Raw genomic sequence first — 14,283 nt, 5'->3', positions numbered from 1 at the left:
AATAAAAAATTATTTCATGTGAGCTGTAACTTGTTGAAAATTGTGATGGCCAAGAAATGGAGCAAGTTGAACTTGTAGAACCTTACAGGACGCAAGGCAAATTGGACATTTAGGAGTTTGACCTGATTCAATTCAATGAGGATTTATTAAGTTTCCACTAAGTGTCACACATTGTAGCAGATACAAGGGATACAAAGCCAAAATAAGAGTGGTTGGGGGGGATGGTCTGTATCCCAAAGAGATCAGAGATAAGGAGAAAAGACTACCTGTGCCAAAATATTTGTAGCAGCTCTTTTTGTAGTGCCACAGAACTGGAAACTGAGGGGTTGTCTACTACTTGGGGAACAGATGAACAAATTGTGGTGTATGGTTGTTTGCCGTAAGAAATGACAAACAGGATGAGTTCAGAAAAACTTGGGAAGACTTGTATGAACTGATGGAAAGTGATGTGAGCAGAACCAGAGAACATAATGATCAGCTGTGAAGGACTAAGCCATTATCAGCAAAGCAAGTCTCCAGGATAACCACAAGGGACTCATGATGAAAAATACTGCCCCCAGCCAGAGGAACTGTTGGAATCTGAAGGCAGATCAAAGCTCACCATCTTCCACTATATTTCCTTCATGAGATTTTTATTCTGTTTGTGATATGTGTCTTCTGTCATGACATGAGCAATATAAAAATATATATTACTTGAAAGCATTGGCATAACCTATATTAGATTATACACCATTTCAGTAGCAGAGGGAGAGAGAGAGAAATCTGAATCCTAAAATCAGAAAACAATGGTCAAAAAGTGCTTCTACATGTAACAAATTTAAAAATTAAAAAGAGTGGCGTGATAGTAAAACTACTACTTTACTATCTTTTGACTTTAGGGACTTCTGGCCTTATTTCTAACTCATATAATTACTACTTCAGACAGACCTTCTTGACTGAGCCCTAGGAGAACAGACAAATCAGATCCTGGGTTCAAATCTGACCTCTTGGTGTTTACTACCTGTATGACCTTGGTCATGCTTCACTGGACCTCAGTTTCCTCATCTGTAAAATGGGAAGGGATAATAGATACTGTTGGGCTTTTTGTCAAAGGCTTGAGTTCAAATACTGCCTTAGAAATGTAAATGTGGGAAGTCACAACCATTCTCAGCCTTTGTTTCCTCATCTAACAAACAAAATATATTAGACTTGGTGTCATAGACAAAGTAGGCAGCTAGGTGGTTCAGTAAGTAGTTAGAGAACCAAGCCCAGAATCAGGAAGACTTGAATTTTTTTGTTTTTTAATTTTAAAAATGTATTTACAACAGTCTCATATCATAGAAGGTATCATCTAGGGGAAAAAACTGAGTTCAAATGCAACCTCAGAGCCTTATTAGCCTGGTGACCCTGGATAAACCTCCTAACTGGTTGCCTCAGTTTTTTCATCTGGAAAATGAGCTGGAAAAGAAAATGGCAAACCACTCCTGTGATCCAGGGCAACTTACTTAATCCTGCTTGCCTCAATTTCCACATCTATAAAATGAGCTAGAGAAGAAAATGACAGACCATTCCAGTATCTGCCAAGAAAATACTAAACTTAAATGATTGAACAATAACAACAGAGAGAGTGTTGAGTTTTCTCTCAAATAGATGAGTTCAAACACTGAACTAGATACTTACTATGTGGATCTAAGCAAATCACTTAAATTCTGCCTCCATTTCCTCATCTGTAAANAAATATTGCATTTACATTATAAATTATATTTATATTATTTGTATAAATTTACATTATAAATTACAAATAAAAATTTACAATATAAATTACAATTTATATTGTTTAAAGAACTTTCCAGGGAAATATATATTTTATTAAGTAAAATATACCTATATGCTATCGTGGTCTTTTTCAATCAAAGTATTTATTTCTGCATTGTAAAAACTAAGTGTAAGTTGAAATTTTCAGCATTAAACTTTGCAATGGGGCCATCTGATTTTTTAGTTCTTTACCTCCTGTACTCTTAAAGGCTGAGTGAAGAAGTGACATTCAAAGTTAACTCAATACATCTACTCTCATTTCAGGAAACTAAAATCTTCAACCGAAGCTGATAATAAAAAGAGATCCAAAATAAATTTCTAAGAACAAGGAATAAAAACATATAGTTATTAAACATGCCTTACACTGTGTCTGGCACATAGAAGGCACATGATAAGTACTTGTTTATTGACTGGCACATTATAAAATCAAGGAGCTCCTGTTCAACAGAAGGGAAACTGAGTGGTACAGTGGATAGGTCATCAGGCCAGAAGTCAGGAAGACCTGAGTTCAAATTCAGCCTCAAACTCTCACAGGTGTGAACCTGAGCAAGTCACTTAACCCTGCTGGCCTCAGTTTCCTCATCTGTAAAATGAGAAGGAAATTAAGGAGAAAAAAAAGGGAAGGAAATGGCAAACCATTCCCATTTCTTTGCCAAGAACACCCCAAATGGAGTCATGAAGAGTCAGATACCACTGAAAAAACATCTAAACAACAACAAAATTCCAGTATAATTTAAATATATATAAATAAAGTATAATTTAAGCTTCTTAAAGACAGGAACTCCTCAATACCTAGCAAGGCACAAAGGCACAGAATTTAGATATTGAATAATAATAACATAGACATTTAATCAATGCTTACTCATCTGAGTAATTGTGTTGCAATGAATAAAAATGAACAATTCAATGAACAAATTATAAATTGTAAATGAACAAATTGTAAATTTATTTTTTTCTCTAAGAAAAAAATGGCATTGCGTCATAGAATCACAGATGTGTAGAACTGAATAGGGCCTCAAAGGTTATATGTTCTAACCTCATCATTTTGCAGATCAGGAAACAGACCCTGAGATGAATGAATTTGCTCAAGAACACACAACCAGCCAGTGTCAAAGTTAAAATGAGAACTTGTGTCTCGACTTCACAGACCAGTACTCTTTCCATTACCCTTGAAAAGTGATTAAGTAATTGCTTATTTTAATGTTAGATATGGTATATATTTACTTCAACATTTCATTAAATGATTAGGAATGTCTTGTTTCCCCAAATCTTAATTAGTTTGTTAACCAGTTCCTATTACCTCATCTCTCATCCACCTACCTTGCTGTTTGTTCATAAATGTATTCTTCAGCCCCCACTGAAGCACTTCGATATTTCTGAAAAGTTTAAAAGTGATTAAAAAATTAAAATATAGAAATAAAGAGCCACTATATATATAAACAAAGAGGCAAAAAAAAATTCTTCCAAAATATTTGCAATTGTGATCGTCCTAAGAGGAAATCTTTAGAACATTATGGATCTATTTCAAATCTGGGGGAAAAGGTGCCATTTGTCTATGGAATTTGTATACACACTTTGCCAGATTTCTTCATCTTGTGCAACCTTCTCCAAGTATAATGATCAGATTAGCCATACTCATTTTCTCAACCCCCTTTCTTAAACTAAATCCTCACTCGCTTTGGAACGTAATATTCCTATGCTATTGTAAACTGAGACATAAAGCACATTATTAAGTCCTGGCAATCTTACTAGTGATTCATCAAACCTCGGGGAGGGAAGGTGTCTTAGAAATCATTTATCCTCTCTCACATTTTTTCTCATTAATTCTATTCCTTCTATTATCAGCCCAGCTCAGCTTCTCATTTTTGATTTACTATATTACTGCAATAACCTCATCATTGGTTTCCATGTCTCATCCCTCTCTCTGCTCCAAATCACAAATATGCTGCTACTCATTCTAATGTATGATTCTGATCACATCAGAAAGCCTTCAGCAGTTCTCTTATTGTCAACTAAATGAAACCTAAAGCTTCTGAACCTGCGTATTCAAGGCTCACCTCAATCTGGTTCCAGCTACTCTTTCCAACATCTTCTGTTCTGCTTTTTTCAGTCAAATTGTCCTACTCACCAATCCCTAATATCATCCTTTCCTTTTCTGCCTCTTAATCATACTGTCCCCAAAAGTCTATCTGTAAAATTGATTGCATTCTCCCTAGCTTAGAGGACTGCAATGAGAATATATATATATATATATATATACTATAAAATGCTATATAAGAAATAAAAATAATGTTAATTATTTTTCAAGATCCAGCGCTGATAATAACTCTTTCAAGAACCTTTTATTTATAATATATTTTCTTTCCCTTCTCACTCCAACCAATTCCAGCCACAGACACCAAGGCAAACCAACATGCCTGAAAGTAGTCTCTCTCTCTTAAGTCATCACTTCCACAAAAAAATGTATTAAATATCTATTGTATTGACCCCATGCTATACATTGGGATAACGGAGTTGTTTTTAAATGATAAAGTCCTTGCCCTAAACAGAGCTTTAGTGTTCTATTTAGGGTAGAAGGAATGTATACAAATAAATAGAATGTCCTCAAAGTCTTGATACATTTTTAAACTGTATCATAAAAAGTGGAGTCTGATGGGACGAAGGACTCTGTTGCTACCCTCCTCTGACTTTTAGCATATTCCAATTCCTATTGTAATTTTTTGTATTCTACTCATATCTCCCATGCTAGATTGTAAGCTACTTTAGGTCAGAGATGGCATTCCTCTGTGCATACCCAAGTCCCTAGTAAAGTCCTCCTCTACCACTAGCAATCACATGAATGTTGAATTTAAGAGAATATTATGGAGTTCTGAAAATTCAAAGGACCTGGATTCAAATCATGCCTCTGATGGTTAATATCTCTGTGACCTTGAGGGCAAATTAGTTCCCTTCCTCAGCCTCAATTTGATCTTCTATAAAAAAAAAAAAAAAAAAAAAAAGGAGACAAAAGAACTCTGATGCCCCTGCCATCTCAAAGCTGATGATCCTCTGTTCTCTAAAATTGCAACTCAGGAAAAAAAAAATTAGATCACATTAGAGAGTAGTTTAAGATTTACAAAGTACTTTCCTTGTAATAGTTCTATGAGGTACTATTATCCTTGTTTTACCTAAAGGGTGATAGAAAAAAATCTAGAGTTGAAGTTCTCTGCTTATGTCCACACAGTTAGTTGGGTTTGAACCCTGGGAACCAACCCCAAATCTAAGGCCTTTTCCATTATGTAATTTATATTTCTAAAGATTTACAAAAAGCTTAACTCTCACCCTTGAACTTAAAAATTATTCTAGTTCCTTCCCTCAGTTAATCTTGCTCTTAAAAATAATTCTAGTGCCTGACCTTGTATAAATCTTGTTTGTGTGTATGTATGTGTGTCTATATGCTGTATATATTTGTTTGCATATTGTCTCCCCTGTTATACTTTCTGAGAACTCCTGGAGAGCAGAGGCTGTCTTTTGTCTTTCTTTGTAGCCTCAATGCTTAGTATAGTGTTTGGCCCATGGTAGGCACTTAATAAATATTAAGGAATGTTTGTTGGATTGAACTGAATTAAGTAAATTCATAATCTCAAATAACAATGGTTAGTATTTATAAAGCACGTTCATGGATTAACTTTTGATCTTCATAACAACTCTGTGAATTAGGTATAATTATCACCATTTTAAAGATTAGGAAACTGAGGACAAGGACTTGCTCTAGATCTCACAGTTAATAAGAGTCTAAAGCACAGTTTTACTCAGAACTTCCTGATTCTAAGTCCAACCTTCTATCCACAATGCCACCTAGAGTTGGAAGCAAAGCTGTGCTGGAATCAACTCAAACTAAACTGGAGAGAATTGATTGCTAAATTTTTTATAGGAGTGCTATTCCTCAGAAAATAATATTGGGGGGGGGGGAGCCAACTGGGTGGCTCAGTGGATTGAGAGCCAGGCCTACAGATGGGAAGTTCTGGGTTCAAATCTGGCCTCAGATACTTCCTAGCTGTGTTACCCTGAGCAACTCACTTAACCCCCATTGCCTACTCCTTACTGCACTCTTTTGCCTTGGAACAAGTACATAATCTTCATTCTAAGATAAAAGGTAAGGGTTTATGGGCAGCTGGGTAGCTCAGTGGAGTGAGAGTCAGGCCTGGAGACAGGAGGTCCTAGGTTCAAACCCGGCCTCAGCCACTTCCCAGCTGTGTGACCCTGGGCAAGTCACTTGACCCCCATTGCCCACCCTTACCACTCTTCCACCTACGAGAAAATACACCGAAGTACAAGGGTTTAAAAAAAAAAAAAAGAAGGGAAGGGAAGGGAAGAGAAGGGAAGGGAAGGGAAGGGAACCAACCTTTGCCAGGAAACCTTTAATAAGGGGAAACCTACCGCCTCTACAGACTGCCCATTCCACTTTGAGAAAGCTCTCATTATTACAATGTTTTCCCTTTCATCAAGCCTAAATTTGCCCATCTGCATTATCTGTCAACTGTTCCTACTTTTATGCTTTGGGGCTAAATAAATCTTATACTAATATATATCCATACAAATACTCCTTCCACACAAACCCTTCAAATATGTGAATAGTTATTATGTACCCTCCACTAAGTTTTCTCTTATATATGTATATATATATATATATATGTATATATTAAATTATCCCCTTTTCTTCAACAATACTCATATGGCATGATCTCTAGGTCCTTCACCATATCGGTTGCTTTCCTTTGGGTACTCTCCAGAGTACTAATTTTCTTCATTAATTAATAAAACATTAACAGTTGAATTCTAACCAGAGCAGACTATATTGAGATTATTTTTGTTGTTCAGTTCTGTTTGACTCCTTTTGATCTCTTTTTGGGTTTTTTTTGGTAAAGATACTGGAGTGGTTTGCCATTTCCTTCTCCAGCTCATTTTACAGCTGAGGAAACTGAGGCAAATAGGATTAAATGATTTGCCCAAAGTCACACAGCTAATAAGAGTCTAAGGCTAAATTTGAACTCACATATGATTTTGTTGATTGTTTTAGGTTCAAAGTAATGTGGAGGGGCAGGGTGCAGCTAGGTGACTCAATGGATAGAGACCTACAGCTGGAAATGGGAAATTCCTGATTCTAAGTCTAGCAATTTATTCACTGTGCCATCTAGCCAAATAGGTGATATTAGGATTATCACCTCCCAGTGTTCTCCTGAGGTCCTGGAACTTGTTTTAGAGGTTTGGTTTTTTTAAATGTTTTTATAAATGTCCTTTGTAATCCTATATATTTTATTTTTGGAATACAGAAAATATTATCAGATGGGTCCATAGGATTCACCATACTCACAAAGGGTACATGACACACACATGAAAAAAGATAATCTCTATTTTAATCTGTCAAGACCTTTTGGGATTCTAATTGCCATCCAGTGAATTATCTATCCTTTTTAATTTTCTGTCCACAGCATGCCAACGAAGCTGTTGTACACATCATGGATAAAAATGTTAAGCAATACCAGGACAAGCCTAGTTTCTTGAAGATCTATACCACTGACTGTCTGCTACATTGATACTTCTCTGACTCACTAATGAATATGATCCAGATCTGTCTATTCAACCCATCCAAATATACCTAATTCTCTTGTCCTCTAGCTCATATCACTCTGCATTTTTTCCATGAAAATAACATGAGAGACTTTGGGCTGCTAAAATCTAGTTAAACTCTATCCTCAGCATTGTTCTCATCTGTCAGTTTAGTAACCACCTCAAAACAATGGAAGCAAGGGTAGTCTGGTCTGACTAGTTCTTGATGATGTCAACATGCATTTAGAAAAAGATGTGAGCTTCTGGAGAGTAAGACTATTGGTCATTTTTTCCCCTCTTATTTCCAGTGCTTAGCATGGTGCCTTGTAAATAATAACAATAGCATTTATATAGCCTTCTAAGGATTGCATAGAGCTTTACAGATATTATCTCATTTTTAACTTCACAAAAATCCTGGGATGTAGATGATGTTATCATCCCTGTTTTATAAATGAAGGAACTGAAGCAGACAGAGGTTAACTAACTTCCCTGGGGTCACAAAGCTAGTAAATGTTTGAGACCCAATTTGAACTAGAGTCTTTCTGCTTCTAGGATCAGGGCTCTATCCACTGCACCACCTCACTGACTCTAAAAGAAAGAGAACAACATTCCAAGCACAGGAAACGTGGTTCACCAACCTCGGTTCAATCTGAGTCTTAATGCTTTAAGTGCTCCTAACATTATTCTTAGAGGACTGAGCAATCTCCTCCCCAGCTAGCTCGTCCTCTAAGGGGTTTAGATGGACCTAAGCTGCTAAAAACTTAAATCACCAAGTTCTAAAACTTCTTTCATGTACAATCCATGAGACATGCCAAAGTTTTCTCAACCAATCCAATCACACTTTCTATATATCACCAATTCCAAGGACATCTAAACTGATCAGGGCTTTTTTTGCACTTAATATGATTGATTCAATAGAGAAGCTTTCTCACCTGGTATTATAGGCTAGCATCTTGACCCTTTGTGTAGAGGCAGGGAAGTTGTCTAAGCTGCCCCATCTTTACATGTGTCTAGATAGATGAGGTCCTTGAGTTTGTGATTAGGTCCTTTCTTAGACTTTGTCTCCTATTTTATTGCTAGTTTTAACCCTTACATTATAGCTATTCTTTAGCAAAAGTTCTTACCCTTTTCTCATAGGACTCTTTGGCAATCTTGGAAAATCTATAGAATTCTCAGTATAGTGTTTTAAAATACATAGGATTACAAAGAAAATAAATTACACTGATATATAATAAATTAAATTTTTTCTAAGTTCGCAGACCCTCCTTTTTAAAGGAACTCCAATATATGGTTATCTAAGTTGGGAATATATGAGTCTGAAACTTAACTTAGACACTTAATAGCTGTGCAACCTTGAACAAATTACTTAACCCTATAAGCCTCCATTTTCTTACCTATAAAACAGGGATAATAATAACATCTGTCATCCAAAGTTGTTGTGAGGATCAAATGAGATGACACACACATGTATGTGCATGTATGTATACATATGTGTTCTTTATGTGTATATATGCTTTATAAACATTTGTAACCCTTATGGGTTAAGCAGTAATAGTGGAGGTATTATAGTAGTAGTAGTATCAGTAGAAGTGTAGGAGTAGAGATAGTAGTAGTAGTAGTGGGGGTGGTGGTAGTACTGGTAGTATTAGTTATAGTAGTAATAGTGGTCGTAGTCTTTCTCTTATTATATGCAGTTTCCTTCCTATCTGCCCCCTCTTTTTTTTCTAGTCCTTTTGACTAGATTTCTAAGACTCTAAGCAGTATATTTTTAACAGAATATCCATCTTTAGATATATGCCATCTTTAGCAAAGACTTCATCATCACTATATTTTATGCTGTAAACTAGAAATACAAAAACCATTCTCAGATATCATCTTCATTTTAAAAACTTTTAAAAATGTTTTTATTCTCAATTTAAACACCAAATAAAATGGGCATTACCACATACGTAAAAGAACTGAAAAAAGAGGTTTGTATATAAAACTATAAATAGCATGTATAACTTGCTTTAAAAATGTATATGATAAATTTAACTTATAACTTTCAGAACCTGAGAAACCATCCTCTGCACTTCTTGTTCACTCCTTTAAGTTCAATTCTTCTAGGCTTAGTGACTTGAAAAGCTATTTACTCTTCAAATTATGTGGTAAATTCAAGTGGAATTCATTTTATGGATTCCTGATTATTGATGCTACTTTCTTTCATATTTCATTACACATTAGCATCTTTGCCAACAGGAACAATGGGAAAATGAATATCCAACAACTCTAGACTTTACTTTTAGTCACATCATTGTACTGAGTTATTATGGAATGAAGGAATGTTATAAAATTTGATAAAGCATATTCATCCTGCTTGTCAATTATCACATAGCTGTGTTTGTATGCAGAAGAGGTCATTGTAAATTCAGATTGCTTAATAAATATGCTAAATGAAAAATCTGAAAACAATCACGAATGTCTGATTATCCCCAGGACCTGGCACCTAGGAGGTATTTAATAAAATCTTGTTGACTATAATATGAAGGAATCTATGGCTTTCCCCCAAAAAAATATAAATAAATGGTTATATCCACTGAGGATGTTATTAAAGGGAAACTTCACTTATCAATTAATAAATTAAAATATGTACTATGCACCTACTATGTGCCCATCACTCTGCTAGATGATAATTCGAGGAAAGTCCATTTTGATTATTGCTCAGGAAACACATTTTTATTATTATGTCCATACAACATCTCCAACTAGGTTGACACATTTTTAAAATTAATTCAAAACAACTGCCTTAATAATATGACTTATGGGAAATATTTCAATACATAATGTCTATTCATAGTTATCCTATCATTTTCATGCAAACAGGTGTTTTTCTATAATAATATATATAGTTTATATAGTATATATATAGTTTTATTACCGGGCATGATACAACTCTGGTCTTGATTAATCTTCATAATTCTCCTCTGAGGCAGTACTCCACAAATTTTTTATCCCCAATTTACAAAGAAAGAAATCAAATCTCAGAAAAGTAAAAATGATTTGTCAAGGGTTACCCAGCTATTAAATGGAGGCAGAATATAGATTTAGGCCTGCAGGATGCCAGTTTAGCTTCCTATATACCATACCATACTGTTGACTTAATTATTTTTAATGTTGCTCTATAACTTTGTTTACACTGATCCTCTATAATGTCTATGAGAAAAAAGGGCTCTAAACAGGCAATTAACACCAATCTCAATTACGGAAAATTCTACTTTAGTGATATTCATGTAAATGCATTCTTATTTGTTTAAATTATTAATACATATAATAATAATATCTGGAATCTAATAAAAAAAACTTCTTCCCAAGAACCTTAGTTTTTATAATAGTCTAATAATAGGTTAATGGGAACAAAGGATTATCTCTATTATAGATCAACATTTCCCCCTCCCTAAATAAAAAGGTCCAGAATATTTGAAATTTTCATAAATTACAAAATAATATAGTGGTAAAACCTAACTGTTAGTCTATTATTTATTGTTATTGAATTCACTGAGAATAAATATGTCAGATAATCATCTCATTTGATCCTCCCAACAAATGTGCTGTGTGACCCTGAGCAAGTCATTTAACCCCTGGAGATATATCTCCATTGTACAGATGAGGAAATTGAGGAGGCAAAGGGTATCTAATAATAACAGCCAAATAAGTACCTAAGGCACCATCTAAATTCAAGTCTTCTTTACTAGGCACATTCAGAGGAAGAACTGTGGGAGTAGAAACAGAAGAAAAACAACTGCTTGTACACATGGGCTGTTGGGATATTATTGGGGATGTAGACAATAAACGATAACTCTAGTCCAACTATCAATAATACGGAATTAGGTCTTAATCAATGATACACGTAAAACCCAATGGAATTGTGCGTTGGCTACAGGGGGAGATGGGGGAAGAGGGAAAGAACATGAAACATGTAACTATGAGAAAATATTCAAAATTAAAATTAAAAAAAGGGAAAAAAATAAATTCAAGTCTTCTTGACTCCAGATCAGCACTTTATTCACTGTGTCACCTAGCTGCCTATAAAATGAGATAAATATTCCTTCTGTCTGCCACAGAATGCATAGTATAAGGTGTCCCAAAACTCTTAGTGTAGTTTTGAGATACTAAAAACCCTTTTTTTAATGTTAGTAAAGCTTTATGGTGCACTAAGACTTTGGGGACACCCAGTATTTCCATTCCTGGGAACATTCATGTCCATGAAGACATGAAACTTACTCTGATTCAGTCTAGTATCCAAACTTTCAGAACACTTCCTAACCTATCCTCTCTGCTATTCAACACATTTCTGTAATAACTATTTATAATCACAGCATATTTATTTTTATCTCTCCAACTAGATTTTATGTTCTTTCATTCTTTCAATAGTTGTTCATTAAGTCTCTACAAAATGACAATAACTAATAATAATAATAACAACAGCTAGCATTTACCTCTTGATGTTTTGCAAAGCACTTTACAAATAGTATCATATCCTGACCACAATCCTGGGAAACTGACACTAGTTTTAATTGCCTTTTACAGATGAAGAAAATGAAGAAACAATGAAGACTTTAAGTGGCTTACCAAAAACTGTTCTAGATGATGGAAGACAATGTAGTTATTATGATGCATAACAGAATGTAAGCAAAGGGACCAAATGTTATGTGAAAGTCAAGAATGGAAAGATCCTCAAGATTACATTTATTGAGGAAGACCATCTGGTATAATAGAAAGTACATTTACTGGTTTTAGATTTAAGATGAAAATGGTGTGAGGATTTTAAAGGAATATAGGCTCAATCTGAATCGCACAAGAGAAGTGGAAACCCCCCCCAAAAAAATTAATGAATGCAATCCTAGACAGTGAGATGACATAATAGATAGAGCATCAAACCTGGAGTCAGGAAGATCTGAGTACAAAGATAGCCTTGGCCACTTATTATGTTTATTAAAATTAAAAAAAAATTTTTTTCAAGTTCTTGGACCTCAGGAGAACATTGGGAGGTGATAATCTGAGTATCACCTAGGTAGCTAGTTGGCAGAGGGAATAAAGCACACCTGGCCTGTAGTCAAGAAGACCCAAGTTCAAATCCAGCTTTAGCCACTTACTAGCTATGTGGCTCTGGGCAAGTCACTTAGCCTATTTGCCTCAGTTTCCTCACGTATAAAATAAGCTGGAGAAGGAAATGGCAAACCACTCCAATATCTTTGCCAAGAAAATCCCAAAATGGACACAAAGAATTGGATATAACTATAACTGACTAAATAATAACAACAATAACAAATGCTAGGCATGATTAACTATATTGGTATCTAGAATAAGGAAGATAATATTTCAGCTATGCTCTTCCCTGGTCAGACTACATCTGGGGTATTATGTTTAGTTCTAGGACTATTTTAGGAATGTCAGAGATAAACTGGAATACTTTCCAAAGAAGGCAATCAGAATAGTGCAAAGTCTAGAGAATATGGCACATCAGATTAACAGAAGGAAAAGGGGATGCTTAGCCTAGAAAAGAAAAAGGGAAGAAAATAGTGTTTGCCTTCACATATGTAATGGGAAGGGATGTGATGTGGAAAAGATTAAAGTTGTCCTTCTTTGCCTGAGGATAGAATTGGGTAGAAATTATCAAAGGAGAGATTTAGGCTTAATATAAGGAAAATCTTCACAACAGTCGGAGATATCCTAAAATGGAACTGGCTGCCTTCAGGAGTAGTGAATTGAAAGCCTATAGGAAGGCTTCAATTTTTTTGGACTGCCCTTCCAAAGCTAAGACTCTGGGATTCAGTGGATAGAATGTATAAAGACAAGGGGGAAGGTACAGCATTCTAGGCAAAGGAAGAACAAATGAAAATGCCTATCTGAAGCAATATTTTCCATCTAGACATTAACTCTGGTTATAATTAGAATAAAAAGACAGTATCAGTGAGAAGTGAGAAATATGGTTGCATGACTGGATGGTGTCCAATTTTGTGGGGCCCGAGAAGACAGGCAGAGTGATTTCTGGATAAGGAATAAAAAAATAAAAATTTTATTTCATTGAGAAAGATCTTTCTATGAACTCTAAAATCTATTCACACAGTTTCCTCCTTGCTATTCTCACAGATGCTCCATCTCTTTGAATCCATCTAAGCTTTTTCACCAGCTGTAAAACTTCACTGTACCTGGAGTGTTTTTCCTCCTCGCCTCCACCTCCTACTTTACCTGGCTCTCTTCAAAACTCAGCTCAAATCGCATCTTCTGCAACGTTTTCCTGATCCCCACCCCTTCCCCCTAAGCCAACACTTTCCCTCATTTATTCCCATTTACATAGTGTCTTGTACATACATAAACTTTTGCCTCTCATTAGAATATGGGGGAGGGGCCATGTTTTTGTCTTTCATTGTATCCCAAGGACTTTGGCATCTTACCTTAGAGCAGAAGTTATCTTTTTGAGGTCTCTCTTGATAGGTCAGTTTATGGCAGGCCAGCACTAAAAAGTATTGACTTTACTGAATTTACTAACTATAACAAACACAAAATGTAACTTGAGGAGAAGATAGACTAGTAAAACATTTATGTTGGTTCATAAATTCATAAATTTTGTTACCAATCAGTCTATAATGAGATATAAGAAGGCTTTAGTGCAATACAAGCTTCCCTGAACATTTAAGATGCTCCACAGCCTGGCTCGCCTACCCTTAGAGTATTATTTCCCATTATTCTCCATCTACACACTCTGTGCTCTAGGAGAATTGGACCAATTCTCTCATCATACATTCTCTCGCCTTTGTACATTTGTATGATACATACCTTTTATCTAGAACTTACTCTATCTTCACTTGAACCTATCTAAATCCTTCTCTTCCTATAAAGATTAGTCTAGAGGAGAAGCTA

General features: G+C 35.3%; 1 protein-coding gene across 1 annotated transcript in view; it reads right to left on the bottom strand.

Moving 5' to 3' along the window:
- The window catches only part of GRHL2 (grainyhead like transcription factor 2), a 165,395-nt gene that overhangs the window by 119,703 nt on the left and 31,409 nt on the right, over positions 1-14,283 (bottom strand). The window contains 1 exon segment of the mRNA XM_044683986.1: positions 3,115-3,170. Coding sequence (XP_044539921.1) covers positions 3,115-3,170 — 56 coding nt within the window.

The sequence above is a fragment of the Gracilinanus agilis genome, chromosome 1 (genome assembly GCF_016433145.1).
Source record: "Gracilinanus agilis isolate LMUSP501 chromosome 1, AgileGrace, whole genome shotgun sequence".
In the NCBI taxonomy this organism is placed as follows: domain Eukaryota; kingdom Metazoa; phylum Chordata; class Mammalia; order Didelphimorphia; family Didelphidae; genus Gracilinanus; species Gracilinanus agilis.
Note: the sequence above shows the minus strand (reverse complement) of the source record. Positions and strands in the feature narration are given on the sequence as shown.